We start from the raw sequence: 20,139 nt of genomic DNA, 5'->3' as shown, positions 1-20,139 counted from the left end.
GCCGGCGGCCAGCCCCGCAGCAGCAGCAGCAGCAGCGTGGAGGGCTGCCAGTGACGTGCCCGCCATCACCCGACGACGTCCGTCATCAGGTGCCGAGGGCTGTGGTGCACGCCGCCACCGCGCCACCTCCCACCACTCGTGTCACGTATAGTTCTAGCCCATTTTTCAGACGCGTCCCGTTTCTCCAGCTCCGTGGTGTAACAAGCAGCACGACTGGCATTAGCACTTGTAGAGGCGTGGTGCACCCTCCTTCCTTGTCCTACCCTTTTAGTTGCCTGGGATTCGAGGCGCAAAGGCAGTCGCCACTGAAGTACCGAGCTGCGTCTGTGGTGGACGCATGGGAGGGGGAAGCAGGATGCCAATACACATTCGGTACAAGGGTATGTAGCAGGCAGCAGGCAAGCGTTGGTGATGTGAGGTGTGTAGGGTTGGAAATGAACTGATGTTGACAGTAGGTAGGAGGGATGCACAGCTCCTGCTCCCAGTTGCGGTTCAAGTGAGCAGAAGCTGGCGGTGGAAAAGAATAGGAGATAGAGACAGCATCATGGGAATGAAAGACAGGGAGAGAGGGCTGGGAAGCACTGCCAGCAAGGAAAAGAGGATTGGGCCAGGCAGGAAAAGCGGGCATCTGACAGTAGTGCAGTTCAATTGAGCAGCGTTGGTCAGGGTGTGAGGTGTGAGTGTGTGTGTGTGTGGTGGTGGTGGGGGGGGGGGTCCTGGGTGAGGTTTAAGGAGGGCTCGGTGACAAGGTGGGTGCCATTGATGACACAAGCTGTGGACAGCAGCATTCGGCCTGGCAGAGAGGCTGGCCCAAGGGCAAACCGCAGCTGGCAGCAATGTCGTCTACTGCGCCGCCTCTGCTGTGCTGCCACCCTCACCGCCAAGGGTCGTCGGGCTGGCAGCGGCAGCAGGTACCTCCGGGGCAGATGGCTCGGCATCTGCTGCCTGTGCTGGGGCAGAGGGCAGGGCATCTGCACCTGCTGCTGCACCAGAGGGCACTGGAGGGCTAGGAGATGGGACCAAACCCGGCGCCATGGTGTCGCCAGTCTCTGGCTCTTGTTTAATGGCCACCGCCTCCAAGCCGCGCGCATCAGCAGCAGCTGCATGCCGGCTGGGCCCCTCAGGGAAGGACGGCTGCGGCACCGACACGGTGAACATCGGCTGGGAGCGCAGCAGCATGGGCGGGGGCGCGCCCATGCCCAGCGCTGCAGGCGCAGCATCCGGCGCGCCACCAGCCAGCGTGGCCGCCGCCGCCGCCGCCGAGCTGTCGTCTGCTTGCTGCTCCTGCTGGTCCTTGCGCCGGATGCTCAGGTGGATGATCCAGCGGTCGTCCGTCCACCGCTCCAGCACCAGCGTGTCGCCTGCAGCAGGCAGCGGCGCGAGGCATGCGCGGCCAGTTAAACTGCCGGAGGGAGGAAGGGTGCCCTGCCCAGCACCGCCGCTTGGCTAGCCATGCATGCTTGACTCGACGCTGAGGCTGGCTTGGCGCGGCACACATAGCAGGCGGCGGTCACCCACCTATGCCCACTTGCTGCGCACGCATGAGGCCCACCCAGCCGCTGGTGAGGCGGTAGTGCCGCTGGCCGCTGGACAGGAAGCCCTCGTACTGCGCAGCGGCAGCGGGGCAGGAGAAGCAGGGGGCGGCACGCTTCAAAGTGAGCAGGTTGGAGCAGGCACCCAGCAGCGCGCCCGAGGCAAAGATCGGCGGCGGCGATGTGCGGTGCGCATCAGCGGGATGAGGTGTGGTGTATGCCCGCCGGCGCGGCACGGCACGCACCTGCACCGGCCACGCCCTGTTGCCCTCATCCACAACGGTCAGGCGCTGCTTGAAGAGCTGGATGTAGGTGCTGCCGCCCCCCAGGCGGCTGCTGCTGGGGGGCGGCGGGTCCAGGGCGGTGGCCGCCTGGTGCGCCGCCTCCAGCTCCGCGCGCGGCGGGAAGAGCAGCTGCGCCATCTGTGTGGTGACGTGCAGGCGGAGGATGTAGGTCTGGTTGGTGATCTGGCGCTCAACCTGCACGCATACGCCGGGGTGTGGGAGGGGCGGGCTTGGCCTCCAGTGGCACCAGCGTGCCTCCAGCGCCCAGGCCGGGTGCAGGCCAGCCAGCGGCAGCCGCCACCAGCACCACGAGGGCTACAGGCAAGCCGAGCAACACGCAGTTGTGGGGTTGGTGCCGCCGCCAAGGCTTGCCTGCTCCGTGGGGTGTCCATACAGAGCCACCATGTCTGCGCGCCGCATGCCCTCCGGCGCAGGCATCGCCACGCCGTAGCCATGCGGGTTGGCGTGCCTGCTGCTGCCGCCGCCGACGTGGTGGGCCGCCGCCGAGCTGCCGTACGCCGCTGCAGGGTGGTGTGAGCTGCCGCTGCCTGGTGCCGCAGGCATGCCCACCGCCGCCATGGCTGCCGCCAGCGCTGCCTGGAACTCGTGGCTGCCGCTGCCATCATCGCCCATGCCAGGGTCAGCACCGGCAGGGCCGCCACCGGCCGCCAGCAGCAGTTCCAGCGGGAGCTGCCCGCCATGCGGCTGCTGCTGGCCAGCGCCGGACAGGCCCTGCGCGCGGTCCACCGCCAGCGCGGCGTCCGCTGCCAGCGCCGCCGCCAGCTGCTGCCCCAGCTGTGCGGGCAGCTGGCCCGCAGCCTGCGGCAGGTGTTCTGCATAGGCTGGCGCGTGTTGCATGCCTGCGCCGCTGCCGGAGTGGCCATAGACGAGGTCTTCACCCGACCGCCGCCGCTTGGCCTCGGGTGGGATGAGCACGGACGGCGGCGGGGCGCCACGATACTGGCTGGGCCCCGCATGCATGCCGCCGCCCTCCACGGGGCTCGTGCCGGGGGCATGCATGGCCGCCATGTGGTGGCCGGCTGACGCGGTGCCGCCGCTGCCCGGCAGAGCGCTGAACTGGCTCAGCCACCGCATCACGTCGTTTTGCTGAGGGGGCGCAGTGTATGGTGACCAGGGAAGCGTTTGCGGGAAGGCCGACGGGACGGCAGACACCAGGGCCGCGGTGGTGCGCGGCGGCAGCGCCACCTGCGCCTGCTGCGTCACCACCTGGCTGCTGCCGCCGCTGGCGGCAGCCAGGAGCTGCAGCAGCGTTAGCAGGAAGCTCGCATCATCTGCGGGCTGCTGCTGGCGAAGGGACGGCATGAGCGCCGACAGGGGGTCCGGCGGCGGCTGTACCGGCACCTGCTGCTGCTGCTGCACTGCACCGCCCTGCGAATGCTGCAAGCCCAGCAGCAGGGCTTGCAGTAGTGAGGCTGCACCCTGCTGCTCCTCTTGCTGCGGCTGCTCCTGTTGCGGCTGCTGCAGCGACTGCGGTCGCTGAGGCACTACAAATGAGGACTGCGGTAGTGTGGGAGGCACAGCTGGCTGTACCTGTTGCTGATGCACCTCGACGTGCTGCTGCTGTGGGTGCTGCTGCTGCTGCTGCTGCTGGAGGCTGGCCAGCAGCTGCAACAGCACGTCAGTGCCGCTGGTGCTGGTGCCCGCGGCGGACGCGTTGCCGTCGCCCGGCGGTCCTTGCATGGTGGCGCCGTGTGCGTGGAGCCCGGCGGGCCCTTGATAGGGCCTTCAGAGGGAGTCGGAGGGACCCCGGCTGGTCTGGGAGCGAGTGCAGAGGTAAAGTTCGGAGCGTAGAAGGGGCCTGGTCGCCGTCATCTTCTGCCTAAACTGGGGTCCCCTGCAGCACATCAGGCCAAGGGCAATGCAGGATGGGACGGGAAGGGGCGTGGCGGGACAAGGGAGGCAGCCTGCCACCTACGCCGCGCAAACCACGCAGCCAGGAAGCCCTGCAGCCCCCAAAACACCGCTTGCTCATTTCTGGCGCACCCGTCCCGTGGACAGGCGGCAAGGGGGATGGCCCTGCTGGGTCAGGCTCACAGGCTCTCTGGGCACGAGGCTTTCATGCAGGAGGGCAAAGGCAAGGTCTGTGGAACATGATCCTGTGAGCAAACACGCCTACGTGCCCCAAGGCCTGCTTTGATCTCATGAGGTCACACGTGCACGCGCGTGGCATCCCATGGCCTGCCTCTCTGTGGGATCCAAATTGAGCAGTCTGCTGTTTACATGCGGATGCAGGGCATGCCAGCAGTGCGGACCCCGCGACAGCAGCAGCCCGGAAGGTACTTAGGCCCTGTTCAACCTGAACAGCTGCAGCAGGGGCAAACAGGGTTGGGCAAAGGACCTGTGGTCCAGGCAATGCACAGCAGGACCACCCATTCGCCAGAGTTGTCCAGCATGTGCAGGCGCGTAGGCGGCGCAGCCGCTGTCCGGGCACTGCTAGCGCTGCTGCACAAGCTCCGACACGTTCCCGTGGGCCCATGCACATGCACAGGTTGAAGGATGTACTGGCTCCATTGAGCGCTGTGGCGGTTCACCACACCAATGCAAAGTGTTGCAGGATGATGAGGCGGCGACCGGATTGTGAAGTACAGGAAGGGATGTGTTGGAGAGCTGGGGCAAAAGGGAGCGGGCAAAGGAACACACAGGAAACACGAATCACACTAGAGCCGCAGGAACACACGAATCACGCTAGAGCCAGTTGCCCAGGGTGCCATTGGTAGCCCCGTGCCTCGGCTGGCCCTGGCAAGGCGCCCTCAGACGCTTGCTCCCTGCACACCCGCTGAGCGGCCGCAAGGAGCACAGCATCGCCGGTGGCCGCGGCAGCCTCCAGCAGCACCTCTGGTGCCAGCTGCCGTACTAGGCGCTGCCGCTTGGCCAGCACCAGAGCTTGCCGCACCCTGCCCAGCCGCAGCAGCAGGCGGCAGCGCGCTGCGTGCGCTCCCAGGCGCACCAGTAGCTGCTCCGCCAGCTGCGCGCCCTGGGGGAGCCGGCCGCCAGCTGCTGCCGCCTCCACATGCTCAGCCAGCAGCTCCGAGTCGAGCTGCGGGTGCGACAGCAGTAGCGGCGCCACCAGGTACGCGTGTCCCTGTGGGCAGGCAGGGGCGGTGTGCGTGTGTGTGGAGCAGGGGCAGGGAGTGGAGGCTGGCAGGCCTCGGTGCAAGCAGCCACGATGTGGTGGCCACCCCACGCATCAGCCGGAATTCCGCCTTTGAAGGCGAGCGCTGCTGTAGACCACGACAGTGCCCCCTGGAGCTCACATGCCATCACCCTCCCTCACCATCCACCTCACCCACCCACCTGGTCCAACAGTAGGTCGACATACAAGGAGGCCAGGGAGGGGGCGGGGGGGGCGCCGTGCGCGTGGCACGACGCCACAAACTCGGCCAGCGCGGCGCGCAGGTAGGCGGGTGACGCCGCCTGCCGCGCCCGCAGCACCGCAAACGCAGAGCTGTACACGTCCTGCGCGTAGGGCGGGCGCAGGGTCAGGCAGGCTGCCGTCATGGGGCAGACAGGTATAGGGAGTGGAACAAGGGGGCGGCATGTCATGGCGGTTGCGTGCCCTGGAACAAAGCGGAGGGCAAGGTGCTGGGATACGTTGCAGCAGCAGGTGCAGCGGGGCCTTGCCTGAGGCGTGACCACAAGCCGTGGTGGATGGGAGGAAGGCGGGGCGGGGCTGGAAGCAGCGCATGCCGCCGCCGCCGCCCCACGCTGCCGGTGCGGCGCGCGCCCGTCGCCGCGGCCGCCCTGCTGCGCCCTGGCCCCCTCACCGCCATACGCGTTCACCACATCAAATGCGCTGCGCAGCAGCGGCAGCTGCGCCTCGTCCTGCATGAGCCCCCGCAGCACGCGCAGCGTGATGCCTGCCGGGTCGCGCCGCGGCACCCCAGACGGCCGGCGGCGCTGCAGGAAGGCCAGCAGGCGCAGGTAGTCCGACTGGCTGTCTGCCACGGCACGCAGGTCCAGCTGCAGGCGGTACACCAGCCCAGCGCCGCCATCCACCAGCCAGGCCGGGTAGTGCAGCTGCAGGGCGGGCGCCGCCGCCGCCCCCGAGGCGCCAGCTGGCACCTCCCCCCCGCCCCCCGTCGACACCGGAAGCTCTGGCGCCTCGCCCGCCGCCGCATCCTGCTCCGCAGCCGCCTCCTGGCCATCTTCACCACTCCGCCCGGCATCCGCGCCAGCCCCAGCCGCCGCAGCCTCGCCCGCGCCAGGCTCGGGGTCGGCGCCGCCGCGGGCCAGCGGCACCGCCAGCGGCAGCGGGCTGCTGACAGGCGCGGGCCCTGCCTCCATGATATCCACCAGCATCACCACAGCGCTGTCAATGTGGTGCACCTGCGCGGCACAGGGAGGGCGGCCGGGTGCGCACGTCGCAAGAGGCGGGCGGGGTGGGTGTGGCCGCTCGCATGGACGCGCTGGGCCGGCTGGCAACGACGGCTGGGGGGAGGCAGCCAAGGGGCAGGCCATGCTGGGGTGGCCGCTGCTGCCACGTCCCCGCCCCCTGCCTGTCACCCTGCCCTTCCAGCATACACACAGGCACAGGCCCGCCCGCGCCTCACCAGCAGCACATTGTCAACCACCGACAGCTCCAGCTGCCGCGCATACACCTCGTACTGGTGGGCCAGAGAGGTGGCATCCCTGCAGGCGGCAGAGGGCGGGCGGGCAGGGCGGCGCGCAGGCGGCGTCGGCCCGCTGGGGCCGTGCAGGCAGGCAGGTGCGCGCCGGGCCGCCCGCCGCTGCCTGACGCCCGCCAGGTGCGCTGTGCTGCCGCGCCACACCCGTCACCGCGGCAGCAGCGGGCCCGCGTCTGCCGCCGACCCGCACCTGAACATGCGGTAGAGGCGCAGCAGGCCTGCCCCGCGGTCGTGGTGGGCGCAGAAGACGCGGCCGTAGAGCACCACCACCCAGCACGTGTCTGGGGCCACCAGGCGCTCGGGCTGGCCGCGCGCCGCCGAGAAGCCCTCCAGCGCGGCGCTGACGGCGGCGGCCTGCACGGGGCGGATGGGGCTGCCCCAGGGGGGCGTCAGGTCCAGCAGCGGCAGCTTCAGGGTGCCCGCCTTGCTGAACTGGATGGCCTGCGCAGGGGGGCAGCAGGAGGCGGGGCATGGCGGCGCGGCAGCGCGGGTGAGGCGGCGAGGAGGGGGAGGCGAGGAGTGGGAGGCGAGGGCCAACGGGGCAGCCAGCCATGGCCGCCAGTCCAGGGCACGCCGCAAAGCGTGGCTGCTTGGCTGCTGGTTGCTTTGCTATGCCCGGCTGGCCGTGGGCGCAATGCCCTGGCAGCGGCTGCCCTGGGTGGGGCCACATGCCGCGCACGCACCTGCAGCTTGGCACCGCTGCTGCCAAACCCCAGCACCACCATGTGCGTCTCGGGGCTGTATGTGTACCACTGCACCCCCTGCACAGCAGGCGCGTGCCCAGGGGCAGGGCAGGTGTGCGGGGGATGCACCGGCGCCGCCGCAGCCAGCAGCTGGCCGGGCGGCAGACAGCGAGGCTGGGACAGGCTGCCGCCACCTCCCCTGCTCCAGCCTCGACACATGCACCTGCTGGAGCATCCCGTGCTGGTGCTGCCTCCTCGGCACCCCCGCCATACACTCTCACAAGCACACGCCACCTTACCTGCAGCGGCACAGTGGCATCCATGCGCAGGCCCTGGAGCGAGGGGTGCACCAAGTGGATTTCTAACCCGCCAGCCGTGACCATCACAAACTGGGCGGCAGTCCAGAAGAAGCCCAGCAGGCGCGGGTCGCACCCTTTGCGCCTGCAAAGGGAGGCGGCAGGGGCATGGCAGGCCAGGCAGCGTGTAACGAAGTGAGCAGGGTGAGAGGGCGGGCGGCGGAAGGCTGGCGGCACAACCTGCGCCGGCTGGATGGGGCGACGCCGAGGCCATGTCACAGGGGCAGCACATGCGTTTCATCCAAGGGGCGGTGGGGGAGCTGCTGCAGCCGCGGCCAGGCAACGTCTATCGCTGGCGCAAGCCCCCCGCAACGCAGCAAGCCTCTCCCCCCACACTGCCACCCCCACCCAACCCCACCCACGCACCCCTGCTTGTCTGCCCCCGCCGTCTCGATGAACATGTTGCCGGTGGCGTGGCAGTGCACCTCCACCAGCCGCGCCGAGCGGTGCAGCGCGGTGAAGGCGCCATCCAGGCTGCTGCGGATGTGGCGCACCGGCGGGCCCTCGCTGACCAGGAAGGCTCTGGCGGTGGTGGAGGCCACGCTGCTGTCGGAGTCGTAGCCCGAGGGGTCGGGGGAGGAGGAGGAGAGGGAGAGGCGGGAGAGGCTGGCGGCCGCCGCCGCGGCGACCGCCGCGCCTCCGCCGTACATTGGTGAGGGCAGGGCGACTGCGGTGATCATGCGCCCCTCCACCAGGTGGATGCACGCCGCCGCCTCGTCAAAAAACAGCTGCTGCTCGGGCTGCGGCAGGAAGGCCACGCCCACCGGCTCCGCGGTCACGTGGGTCGCCATGCAGGGACAAGCTGCCGGCCTGCCGGGGCTGTGGCTGGCTGGCTAGTGCGGGCGCTCAGCCCTCCAGCACATCGCGCAGGCGCTTCAGCAGCTCGGCCTTCAGGTGGTCGGGAACCTTGGCCCGCGCGGCGGGCTTGACAGCCGCCACAATCTCCTCGTGCCGCACGCTGCCGGAGCCCTGGGTGGCCACAAACTCTGTACAGGGCAGGGCAGCCGCAGAGCTGGACCGCTGCTCGCAAGCAACTCGCACCACGCGTCCAAGGCCCTGCAACGGCCGCCGCCGCCGCCGCCGCCGCCCTCGGCAGCCATACCTCGGCACAGCTGGCGGACCTCGTCTGTCCACCCCGACTCCTCCAGCCTCTGCCTGGCCAGCTGCTTCAGCTCGTCTCGGGCCCCGCTGCGTACAAGCTGCAGCAGCGAGACGGGCAGGCGATCAGCGGCGTTGCGACCTTAGGCGGACTTGATGATCCACTGCTAACTGTTGGCAATTTACCTTCACTTGGACAGTCTGGTCTGCGGTCAGCCGAGGCTGTGACATAGAGGCTTTTGTTGGCCAGCAGCGCCGCCTAGAGCAGTCACGCCTTCCCTGTCAAGCTCCTGATGAATCTCCGGTGCGAGGGGTGCAACATGGAACCAGGCATGAGCTGGCGGCGAGGTGGCGGCGGCCTTCCTCGCCGGAGTCACCGCCTTGACCGTCCTGGAGTCGTCGGAGATGCCCCTCACATCGCTGACAATCACTGGCTGCGTGCCCACATGTGCTATCTTCCCCTCGTTACAAGCATGCCACAGAGGGAGGTGGTACAGTGGTCGGGAAGGCCTGCAGCTCGGCAACCGCTGGCACCCGCCGGGCAGCAGCTTGGAAAACACAGCCGGAAGCAGAGATAAACAGCAGCATAGAATAAAACATTATAGACAGGCAAAAAGTGTGAGGGTACGAGTGCATGAGCTGGGAACCCCGGTGCAGGACGATGACCTTGGGGATCATGACCCGGGCTCGCTACCTCCAGGGAATTTATCCAAAGCATGCTCGTCCCCTTTAATGTAATGCGCAATGATGGCCCTCAAGCGATCAGACTTGTCCGGATGGTAATTGGAGTGCTGCAAAATAGGGAGGTAAAAGCATCAAGTGAAAAAAAAAGGTAAAAGCATCAATCCATGCCGCCATGCAGCTGGTCCTGCCCCCACAGACTCCAAGCCACTCCCACAGCAATGACACTCACCACCTAAGGCATCATGAGGAAGGGCGAGGAAGGGCGCAATGCGTGGGGAGCAGTGACAGCAGAGAAAACTAATTAGCTACGGTACATGCACTGCAAATGACATCGGTTGGTGGCCCACGAGACCCGGTGCCGATTATGCAGGCAGCAGTGTTACAATAATCACATCCCCAGACAGCCGGCCACAGCACTGGCAGCGCCACTCACCATCACCGGCTTGGGCTGCTGGTCCTTTGGCATGTGCCGGACCTGCTTGAACAGCACCTTGGTGTTCATGAACTGCGCAGGGGCAAACAAAGAGGCAGGGATTCGCGTTTTGCACACCAAAGAATGCACGAGCCAGGCAAAGGGCAACAGCCCATCTGCTCCAGCCCCGTCGCACCTTCATGTAATCCATAACACGGGGAATGATCTGCGCAGGGGCAAGCATGAGCACAAATTCATCAGCCAGATGGGGTGTCTCAGGAGCTTGACAGCACAGAGCTGGACACCATTAACCACATCAGCTGGTTACTGAAACCAGGACAGAAGCACACAACCCGCACCTGCGGCGACTTGTAGTCCCCGTGCGACAAGAAAAAGATAAATTCATTCCACACACTCTGATCCCACTCCTTTTGTTTGCTAAGCTTATCTGTAGCAATGTGACGCAAAATGCAGTGACACAAAATGCATCGGCAAAATCATGCTCAGCAGATGGATCAAGTCGTGGTGCACTGGGCGTGAAACTGAACAGCCAACCTTGCATCAGCCCAGCCCACCTGCGATGCGCGTCAGCAGGTCGATTGTCTTGTCGTTGGCCCTGATGAAGAAGAGGCCCGAGTTGAAGGCCATGTGGCGCGTGCCCTGCGCGTAGCGGCTCCACCCCTGCGCCACACCAGGAGCAGCTCACGGCGGGAGCCAGCTCAACAAAGCAGGGCGGAGCAGCACACGCGGCCGCAAGCAGCAGCGGTAGAGGAATTCAAGGCCAGGCACCCACGCTGCTGCTGCCGCACCATGGTGGCATCATCGATGCCGTAGATCTCGCCATAGGCTGTGAGTGGGTCAAACCCATCTGTCATTCCCTCCACGTCGCTGTCGCGGTACAGGTGGTCAAAGGGGTTCTGCAGCGTCGCAATATCCACGTCGCTGCACGGCGCGAGGGCGGGGGCGCAGGGCACCCGTTTGGGTTGGTGGTCCGACAATGAGATGGAGGCAAGTTTGCACTCATGCTCAGCCCCTCAACTTGACCCAGCCCCCTCACCTCAGCAGCACGTCCCAGCCCAGTTGCAGGAACTCGCGGATGATTTCGTACTTCATGGCAGAGATGGCGTGGTTGCTGCCCGTGTCCTTCTGGGAGTCGGGGATCACCACAGGGCGGTAGTAGTGGTTGATGCCCTTCTCCTTGCAGTAGGCTGCCAGCTGCTCGTCAATGGCCACAATCAGCCAGTTGGTCAGGCCCTCGATGCGCTGGACGCACTGCAGACGGATGGGGTGGGAGGGCATGGCCAGATGGGCAGCTAAGCCGGCATGGCCTAGATTGGCAGCCAGGGTAAACATCTTTCCAATCTTCAGCATGTTGCTGACGGTATAAAGATAGTTTGCCACACTATCATGCAATGCCAGCAGACTTGCGACTGACCGTGGCGCTGCTGCACACACCCTCTGGGGCTGCCACATACCTCCAGCCACATTACTAGCGACTGCTCGTGTATGAGGTTCATGTTGCTGATCGCGATCATGACCTCGCCCTGCGGCGCCACGCGCTGCAGGATCTCCTCCAGCTCGCTGCGCGGCTTGCCGGTCGACCGCCGAACCGCCGTGCCGGCGCTCGCCTGCACCTCCAGCTTGCGGGAGCGCACCGCCGCCACCGCTCCCTCGGGCAGATCCGCCTCTTGAGTGATCAAGTAGAGCTTCTCGCTGACGATGACGCCGAGGCACATTCCCACAATCAGAGCCCCAGTGAGCATGGCCGACCGGGCCTGCACGTTCGGCACCTTGCGCTTTCCACTGGCATCATCAAGATCCATCCTCGGCTTGTTGAAATGCAACAGAAGCAAGGTCGACCCGACAGGCGGACACGAATCACTGGCGAGGCGCTCAGCGCTTTCCCCCGTTGCCCTGGAGACGGGGCTGTGCCTCTGTGTGATCTGCGGTGTGCAGTGGGAGCTGAACCTCTGCCGCCATGCTTTGCCCGCTTGGCGGGGGGGTGGGCCTGGGCGGCAATGCAAGGTGCTTCCTCCGCAAAGCGCAACCCCAGGGATGGCAGATGCAGAGGTTCCGTTGTAAATGTTGGACAAGTATGTCTGGGCGGCTGCATGACATAGGTTGATTGGGCAAGGCTGTTTGAGAACAGGTCCTTTCTGCTTCGGCAGGGTTGTAGACGGCAGCGGTGTTCACAAGAAGAATAACTGCAGAGTTGTAGCTGTCACTGTCATTGTTTGTTTCGGAAATTGGGCTTGACATCCTCCGTAGGTCGCTTCTGTGAACCTGTGAATGGTCTCCGCACCGCTCAGCATGATCCGCTTGCCCCACTTGTAATCATGTAACAATAAACAATCTGCTTACAGGAAAGGGGATTCTCTTAAGTGATATAGTTGAAATCCTGGACAACCACTGTGAGCAGGTTGAGATAGGCCGTGTTTGCAACCGCCGCTGACATCACCGCCACCTGTAATCTAAGGCGTGCGCCGAGCTCCGATCAATACAGGTTTCGATCGAAAAAAACAAAAATAAAAAAAATCGACCGACTTCTTTAAAATTTCCAATTCAAGTCCAACATGATTCTCTCTTAGCCTTAGTTTTTACAGGCAAGCAGTAGCGACGTGTGTCTTCTTCTTACACAATTAGCATTGTAGTAGCTGAATAAGGTCGCCTCGACGCTCTTGAGCAGAGTGGGGCCCGCAGGTCATGGACTAGCGCTTGTCGCCTCCCTGCGCAATTTGAAATGATGGTGATCACGGATCTCGATGATGCCAGCGGAAAGCGCAAGGTGCCGAACGTGCAGGCCCGCTCGGCCCTCCTCACTGGCGCTCTGCTTGTGGGCATGTGCCTCGGCGTCATCGTCAGCGAGAAGCTCTATCTGATAGCCCAAGAGGCGGACATGCCCGAGGGCGCAGTGGCGGCAGTGCGCTCCCGCAAGCTGGAGGTGTCGGGCGGCAGCACACCAGCAGTTCGGCGGTCGACTGGCAAGCCGCGCAACGAGCTGGAGGAAATCCTGCAGCGTGTGGCGCCGCAGGGTGAGGTGATGATCGCCATCAGCAACTATGACCTGGTCGAGGACAGAGAGCTCCTGATGTGGCTGGAGGTAGGGGGCACCGCTGAGCCGCTCCTGTGCTTCATGCGGCATCAAGCCAAAACATTGGACTGCAAGCTTGTTCACTGCAATCTCCTGCTGAGACCAGTGGCACTGGTCTCAGCCTCTGTGAAGCAGAGGCTTCACTGCAAGCCCTTGCATTGTCTGCCCTCCCTTGGAGCAGTGCGTCCAGCGCATCGAGGGCCTGACCAACTGGCTGATTGTGGCCATTGACGAGCGGCTGGCAGCCTACTGCAAGGAGAAGGGCATCAACCACTACTACCGCCCTGTGGTGATCCCCGACTCCCAGAAGGACACGGGCAGCAACCACGCCATCTCTGCCATGAAGTACGAAATCATCCGCGAGTTCCTGCAACTGGGCTGGGACGTGCTGCTGAGGTGAGGGGGCTGGGTCAAGTTGAGGGGCTAAGCATGAGTGCAAACTTGCCTCCATCTCATTGTCGGACCACCAACCCAAACGGGTGCCCTGCACCCCCGCCCTCGCGCCGTGCAGCGACGTGGATATTGCGACGCTGCAGAACCCCTTTGACCACCTGTACCGCGACAGCGACGTGGAGGGAATGACAGATGGGTTTGACCCGCCCACAGCCTATGGCGAGATCTACGGCATCGATGACGCCACCATGGTGCGGCAGCGGCAGCATGGGTGCCTGGCCTTGAATTCCTCTACCGCTGCTGCTTGCGGCCGCGTGTGCTGCTCCGCCCTGCTTTGTTGAGCTGGCTCCCGCCGTGAGCTGCTCCTGGTGTGGCGCAGGGGTGGAGCCGCTACGCGCAGGGCACGCGCCACATGGCCTTCAACTCGGGCCTCTTCTTCATCAGGGCCAACGACAAGACAATCGACCTGCTGACGCGCATCGCAGGTAAGGCCAGCTTACAGCACTGATGGCTCTAATTCTGGTTGCTTTGCTCATGTACTTATTATTCTTTCACCTGCAGATCGGCTGGCCAAGGAGTCAGACTGGGACCAGAGTGTATGGAATGAGTTTATCTTCTTCTTGTCGCACGGGGACTACAAGTCGCCGCAGGTGCGGGTCATTATTGTTTTCAGAACTTGCTTGAAGCAGCTCGAAGCAGCAGTTGCAGACCTGTTTAGGTTGTTGTGCATCTGTTTTGCCAAGTTCTGGAGCTGCTCCCTTTGCTTGTGTGCCTGCTGCAGGTCATTGCACGAGTGATGGACTACACAAAGGTGGGGTGATGAAGCCGCAGGGTGGCAAGCATCTGCTGGTAGCTCCATTTTTGGCGCGCCAACATTTTCTTCGAGCTTGCGCCGCAGTTCATGAACACCAAGGTGCTGTTCAAGCAGGTCCGGCACATGCCAAAGGACCAGCAGCCCAAGCCGGTGATGGTGAGTGGCGCTGCCAGTGCTGTGGCCGGCTGTCTGGGGATGTGATGGCTCAGGCACTGCTGTCTGCATAATCGGCACTGGGGACCCGCGGGCGCCAACAGATGTCATTTGCAGTGCATGTACCGTAGCTAATTGGTTTTCTCTGCTGTCACTGCTCCCCACGCATTGCTCCCTTCCCCTACCCTTCCTCGTGATGCCTTAGGTGGTGAGTGTCGTTGTCACTGGAGTGGCTTCGAGTCTGTGGGGACAGGGCTAGCTGCGTGGTGTGGGTTGCAAAATGTGGTATTGCGCTGCCATGCCTTACGTGCTGCCTTGGCCTCCCCCTATTTTGCAGCACTCCAATTACCATCCAGACAAGCCAGAGAGAATCAGGGCCATCATCGATTATTACTTGAAGGGGGACGAGCATGCCCTTGAGTCCTTTCCTGGCGGCAGTGAGCCTGGCTCCCGCTAGCTGTCATTCAGCACTGTTTTTACTTTTTCTGCTTGCTTTTTGCTTGCTTATTCTGCTAGCTATTTCTGCTTTTCTTTGTGCTCTGCTTGTGTCCTGCTGCTGCGTGAGGAGCTGATTCTTGCTTGCCACCAGACTCGGTATGGATACTCCATTAGCCCCATCCATCAACTGCACCCCTCCTGCCCAACAAACTGTTGGGATAAACATAACAACAATTTCAGATATGTACATACGGTTGTGACAACTGACCGCCTCGATATACAATTATTGGGGGGGTCTGCACCAGCCAGGGCCAGCCGCCTCAGGCAGGGGAGCTGGTGTAGATCAGCTGCTGCTGTGCCGGTGGTGGGCCCCGGTCGGGGCGCGGCAGGTCAAACAGCCCCGCCACACGGGCGTAGGTGTTGCCTCCCAGGCGGGAGATGGGGCGGTACTTCTCGATATCCACCACCAGCTTGCCGCTGGGCGACTTGCCTGACAAGGCAAGGCGGGGGCACAAGGGGGGCAGCAGCAGTTGGCCGGCAGTCGGCGGGCATGCATGTGGCAGCAGAGCGCAGGGAAGAGCCTATCGGCTTCACAACATTGCGGTCCTCCGCCCTGCGCACGGTGGCGCCGCACCCGCACCTGCCACGCCGTCGTGCACATGCATCAGCACTACCTCCCCAATCACAACCACGCAGGTGACCTTGCCGCCGGCATCCTTGACCTCGTGAGTGTGCCGCAGCTCACACTCCATCTGCACAGCAGACTCCTTGACCCGCGGCGGCCGCACCTGCAGAGCATAGCAGGCGCGAGGCGTGAGGGGCCAGGTTAGGTAGGGCTAGGCACCATGGCAGGCAGACATGAGCAAGCAGCCGGCAGGCAGCGCAGTGTGCTTCCCGCGCCTTGACTGAGGGCAGCGCCGTCAGCCCGCTGAGCACCATCTCGTCCTCTCCGTAGTCAAAGTTGCCGCAGCAGTGGTTGGCTGCCTCCACAAACCACTCGCTCATGATGTTGACCACAAACTGGCTGCACGCAGAGGGCGGGCTGGCAGGTTGGCAGGGGATGGTGGTTGGGGTGGTGGAGCCCGCCAACACAGACGGCAGCTGAGCAGGGGGCCCGCTTTTGTGGCCGGTCGGGGGCAGCCCCACACCCGGCCCTGCAGCCCCCCTCCCTCACACCATACAGCCCCCGGCCCACACCCCCACCAACAATGCTCGCCCACCCCGTCTCCAGAATGTTGACCAGCGTGTCCTTCTTGCCGTGGCTGCGCAGCCGGCTGGTGGAGCAGCCGATGGCCACTGTGGGCGGGTTGTGCGCCATGACGTTGAAGTATGAGTAGGGAGCCAGGTTGCCCACCCCTGCGCCGCTCTGGGTGGACACAAAGCCTGCGCACACACAGGCAGCATGTGTGCGGGAGGGGGCCAGCCTGGATGCTGACAGCTGACCAGCGGGAATGGTAAATGCGGCACTAGCAGCCAAATGGATCCAGAAATGACGCATGCTGGCGGGGGCTCGGGGGGGCAGGCACGCACCAATGGGCCGGGGAACCACCGCCGAGATCGCCAGCGGGTACATCACGTCGGCTGGCAGCTGCGCCGGGTCCACCGTGTGCATCTCATCCGTGCCGAATGGGGCTGGCTGCTTCTGCGGCGGCTTCCAATCCGGGTGGGGAGCGGGCTGCCAAAGGCTGCTCTTGCCGCTGCTGCCATCTTTTCCTGCGCCTGCGCCTGCCTTGGCTCCGGCCCCCGCCCCCGCGCTGCCGCCGCCACCGGGCCCCTGCTTGGACAGCCGCACTCTCGTGATCTGTATCAGCTGCTGCAATGCGTAACACACCCCTGCTCCAGCGGCTGCTGCTACAAGGAGGGGCAGGCGGGACATGGTGATCAGTCGGTCGGCTGGCAGGGAGGCCAGAAGCTACGGTGACAGTCCGTGCATGTGTATGGATGGCCAACACCATTGAACGCCGTTGATTAGGCATCGCTTGGCCGCCGAAGTACGTGGCGGCGTACAGTTGGCTTGCGCCGGCCTCATAATGCCGATTGCCACCGCTTCCCACCGCATGCAATTGTGTGGCTACTCTGCATCGATTGGACGTCCTGCAACCGTGTGCCGTGGTACTCTGCCGCAATTGCTTGCGGTGCGCTCTACATGACCGCATTGACGTATCACGCCTGCTAGGACGCATTCGGCAGCCATGCAGACCACACCTGCAGCAGCCCAGCGCCCTCCGACGGCAACATGCCAGCGCCCCCGCCTGGCTCGGCAGCCCCTACACGCTGTCCCCGTGTGCAGCCCGGCCAGCCAGCAGGGCAGGCAGCATGCCACGCAACCGCGCCGCCAACTAGCGCAGCAGGCTAGCGGCGGCAGCTGGCGGCAGCGGCAGCGAGCGGTTTCTGCTCGCGCGGCGCCCCGCGACTTTGACAAGGGCCGGTTTGATGCCGCCAATAAGGACTATGCCTCGCTGACGCAGCAGATTGAGGTAGGCGGGACTGGGGCCACCGGGCAAAGCAAGCCAGCAAGCATGCATGCAGGCCGAAGATGCAACCGGCTGGGCCATTCCTGGAACCGCGCTCAGTCCGTGGCGGTGCTTTGGACCTGCAGGACACTGCAGCTGAGGTGGTAGAGGGCCTGCAGGGCACCAGCCTGTTCCTGGTCGGCATGATGGGCAGGTGGGAGGGGCAGCCTGCTAAGGCAGCTATAGTCAGAAGTTTTGCTCAATGCTGCTTGGGGGCGTATGTGCTTGCTTGGTCCACATCGTGCCCCTCCACACCCTGCTGCTGCAGCGGCAAGTCCACCGTGGGCAAGCTGATCAGCCAGGCCCTGGGCTACTGCTTCTTCGACACAGGTGCGCGGCAGCCTGCTGGTAGCTGTTTGCCAGCCGGCTGCTGGCCTCTGATGTGGTGAGCTCTGGATCGACCTTGCTGGCTTGCGCACACACTTTTACCACAGCCAGACTGACTCCCCACCCCACCGTCTGCCTGCCCGCCGCCATGACGCAGACACGCTGATTGAGCAGCTGAGCCAGAAGAAGGTGTCTGAGATCTTTGCCGAGGATGGGGAGGAGTCGTTCCGGGAGCTGGAGACGCAAGTGCTGGCGGTGAGCGCTGGTGGGGTGGAGGTGAGGCATGCCTGGCCGAGGGCTGCGCCAGCGCAGGCTGTGCCGCCCACATTCAGGCGTGGGCCGCTGGCAAGCGCCTGCACTCTCCCGCTTGCTGCCCGCGCAGGAGCTCTCCCCCTTCAAGAACTGCGTGGTGGCCACCGGCGGCGGCGTGCCCACCAAGGCCGAGAACTGGGGCCACATGCAGGGCGGCGTCAGCGTGTGGCTCAACGGCCCCCCCACCCTGCTGGCCCACCGCGTGGTGGGCGACGGCACCGAGTCGCGGCCGCTGCTGTCGCAGGTGCGGCCCCTGGCCCCAGGGCTGGGGCGGCATGTGGCGATGGGTGGCGGCTGGATCCCTGCAGCGCCTGCGCACCTCTCAGCATGCATGAAGGGGTGGTGGTGAGGTCGCCACTCCTGGCATGGGCCATCTGCCGCCCGGCGCCTGCCGGCACCCACAGGCCAACCCGCAGCGCTGCCTGGGTGCCGCGCCCCCGCAGTCTGATGGCGAGCAGGCCATCGAGCAGTCGAGGGATGCGTACGCGGCGGCGGTGGCGCGGCTGTCGGCGCTGCTGGAGGAGCGGCGCAGCGTGTACCAGTTTGCCGACCTGGCTGTGTCGCTGGAGGGCAGCGGGCCGGACGCCGACATCGGCGCCCCCGCCATGGAGGTCTGCTACCGAGTGCTGGCAGCCATCAACCAGCGGGTCAAGACCGACGCGGGTGAGCAGGGGCTGAGTAGAAGGGGGGGCGGGAGGCTGGCTGGGGGGTCCAGGAAGTGGCAGCCTGCCAGCGAGCGCGCGGCTTGAAAGCGCCATGCGATGCGCTCCGCGCGCGTGCGTGTTCCACACGTTCAAATGCCCTGGGCCTGCGGCTGCCTCCGTGCAGAGGAGCGGCGGCGGCGCATGGAGTTTGAGATTGTGAGGGAGGGCGAGCTGCCTGCGACTATGCGGGTGATGGAGAGCCCGGCGGCGAAGCAGGAGCAGGACCCCTTCCTGCCGTGAGCGGCGGGCGCTGGCGGCACCTGCTGCTGGCACCCCCCTTCATTTGGGGCATTCCGTTGTTCATGGCATACAGCTTCCCAGCACTCCTGTATAGAGTGGACCACTGCCAAGGCGGTGACGCATACAACCAGCTGCCAGTGATCCAAAGGGCCGAGCGCCCGCATGGGCGGCGCCAGCTATGCACATCCAACGATCGTCCCCTCCCCCGCTGTCTGCGTTGGCGCTCTTGCACCCGGGCGCCACCATGCAGCGGCGCAGCCTGAGCGCTGCGGCGCGTGGGCTGCGGCCCTGGCTGCAAGCCAGAGGGATGGCCGTTCAGCCGGCGCCGGCCGAGGATTTGATCGAGGTCACTGTTGACGGCAAGCCCACAAAGGTGGCGAAGGGCAGCAACGTCCTTCAAGCTTGCGACGCAGCGGGCGTGGACATTCCGAGGTGCGCAGGCCGCCGGGGCCCCTGACCGGGCCGGACCTGATGCTGATGCACCGATCATGAACGCCCCAGAGTCTGGGGAGCGAGGGTTTGCCGCGGGGCAGGCGACCCTCACCCGCCTCCCTCGTGAGCTCTGCTTCACCGGCCTGCCGCACAATGCCCTGGGTGACTGCAGGTTCTGCTACCACCAGCGCCTGTCCATCGCGGGCAACTGCAGGATGTGCTTGGTGGAGGTGCGGCCGGCGGCCGCCGCTGCCTCTCCCTCTTGCGCCCTGTAGCACAGCTGCGTTGGTGCAGCGATCGTGTCCCTTCAACAATGTGCTTGTGGCGCCCTTGTGTGGTGGCGTGGACTCAGCCAGCCGCGGCAGCAGCACACTGCTTGCTGAGGCGCCCCTGCCGCCGCCGCCGCTCGCTGTCCCTGCCGGGCAGGTGGAGAAGAGCCCCAAGCCGGTGGCGTCGTGCGCGATGCCAGCGGCCCCCGGCATGAACATCAAGACCGACACGGCGCTGGTGAAGAAGGCGCGGGAGGGGGTGATGGAGTTCCTGCTCATCAACCACCCGCTCGACTGCCCCATCTGCGACCAGGGCGGCGAGTGCGATCTGCAGGACCAGGTGCGTGCGTGGGTGGGCGTGTGGCCAGCCTGGATGCTGAGGTGTGGATGGCAGCAGCGCAGCCGTGCAGCGGGACAGCACGCCGGCCAGCCCACCTGATGCGTCTGTTGCCGACGGCGCCTCGCCGCGCCGCGCCGCGCCGCGCCCGCCGCAGTCCATGGTGTTTGGCAGCGACCGCAGCCGGTTCACCGAGGTGAAGCGTGCGGTGAGCGACAAGAACCTGGGGCCGCTGGTGAAGACGGTGATGACGCGCTGCATCCACTGCACCCGCTGCATCCGCTTCGCCAAGGAGATTGCGGGGACGGACGACCTGGGGATCACGGGGCGCGGCCGCGACGCGGAGGTCGGCACATACGTGGACAAGGTGCGGGCGGGGCATGGGCCGGTGGCGGGTGTGGGTGTGGGGGTGTGGGGGTGG

The 20,139-nt window shown here is 65.2% G+C and overlaps 6 protein-coding genes across 6 annotated transcripts; 3 read left to right on the top strand and 3 right to left on the bottom strand.

Annotated features, from left to right (window-relative positions):
- Positions 1–4,117: 4,117 nt before the first annotated feature.
- On the bottom strand, positions 4,118–8,292 carry CHLNCDRAFT_142780 (hypothetical protein; the record flags this gene model as incomplete). Its single annotated transcript, XM_005849422.1, has 9 exons — positions 4,118–4,141; positions 4,611–4,919; positions 5,132–5,325; positions 5,542–6,163; positions 6,388–6,466; positions 6,614–6,903; positions 7,146–7,223; positions 7,445–7,586; positions 7,868–8,292. The coding sequence occupies 9 exons, from the start codon at positions 8,290–8,292 to the stop codon at positions 4,118–4,120; spliced, it is 2,163 nt and encodes a 720-aa protein (XP_005849484.1).
- Positions 8,293–9,063: 771 nt separating this feature from the next.
- CHLNCDRAFT_34612 (hypothetical protein) lies at positions 9,064–11,624 on the bottom strand. Its single transcript, XM_005849421.1, has 8 exons — positions 11,171–11,624; positions 10,753–10,967; positions 10,505–10,637; positions 10,271–10,376; positions 10,055–10,143; positions 9,892–9,921; positions 9,714–9,788; positions 9,064–9,390 (listed from the first exon to the last, which is right to left on the bottom strand). The coding sequence occupies exons 1-8, from the start codon at positions 11,516–11,518 to the stop codon at positions 9,274–9,276; spliced, it is 1,113 nt and encodes a 370-aa protein (XP_005849483.1). The 5' UTR covers positions 11,519–11,624; the 3' UTR covers positions 9,064–9,273.
- Positions 11,625–12,970: 1,346 nt separating this feature from the next.
- CHLNCDRAFT_9428 (hypothetical protein) lies at positions 12,971–14,585 on the top strand (the record flags this gene model as incomplete). Its single annotated transcript, XM_005849690.1, has 6 exons — positions 12,971–13,182; positions 13,298–13,430; positions 13,559–13,664; positions 13,741–13,835; positions 14,066–14,149; positions 14,484–14,585. Coding segments are annotated over 6 exons (732 nt in total), but the record flags the coding sequence as incomplete, so codon positions are not given.
- A 421-nt stretch (positions 14,586–15,006) lies between these two features.
- On the bottom strand, positions 15,007–15,941 carry CHLNCDRAFT_14085 (hypothetical protein; the record flags this gene model as incomplete). The annotated part of the gene is made up of 4 exons (XM_005849420.1): positions 15,007–15,054; positions 15,232–15,372; positions 15,491–15,608; positions 15,805–15,941. Coding segments are annotated over 4 exons (444 nt in total), but the record flags the coding sequence as incomplete, so codon positions are not given.
- A 705-nt stretch (positions 15,942–16,646) lies between these two features.
- CHLNCDRAFT_34609 (hypothetical protein) lies at positions 16,647–18,085 on the top strand (the record flags this gene model as incomplete). The annotated part of the gene is made up of 5 exons (XM_005849689.1): positions 16,647–17,061; positions 17,184–17,251; positions 17,366–17,427; positions 17,582–17,679; positions 17,807–18,085. Exons 1-5 carry the CDS (start codon positions 16,777–16,779, stop codon positions 18,083–18,085), a joined length of 792 nt encoding a protein of 263 aa, XP_005849751.1. The 5' UTR covers positions 16,647–16,776.
- An 839-nt stretch (positions 18,086–18,924) lies between these two features.
- On the top strand, positions 18,925–20,085 carry CHLNCDRAFT_21051 (hypothetical protein; the record flags this gene model as incomplete). Its single annotated transcript, XM_005849688.1, has 4 exons — positions 18,925–19,112; positions 19,285–19,342; positions 19,539–19,721; positions 19,876–20,085. Coding segments are annotated over 4 exons (639 nt in total), but the record flags the coding sequence as incomplete, so codon positions are not given.
- Between the last annotated feature and the right edge of the window lie 54 nt (positions 20,086–20,139).

Source organism: Chlorella variabilis (genome assembly GCF_000147415.1).
Source record: "Chlorella variabilis unplaced genomic scaffold CHLNCscaffold_5, whole genome shotgun sequence".
NCBI lineage: Eukaryota > Viridiplantae > Chlorophyta > Trebouxiophyceae > Chlorellales > Chlorellaceae > Chlorella > Chlorella variabilis.
This window is presented reverse-complemented; position numbering and strand designations above follow the sequence as displayed.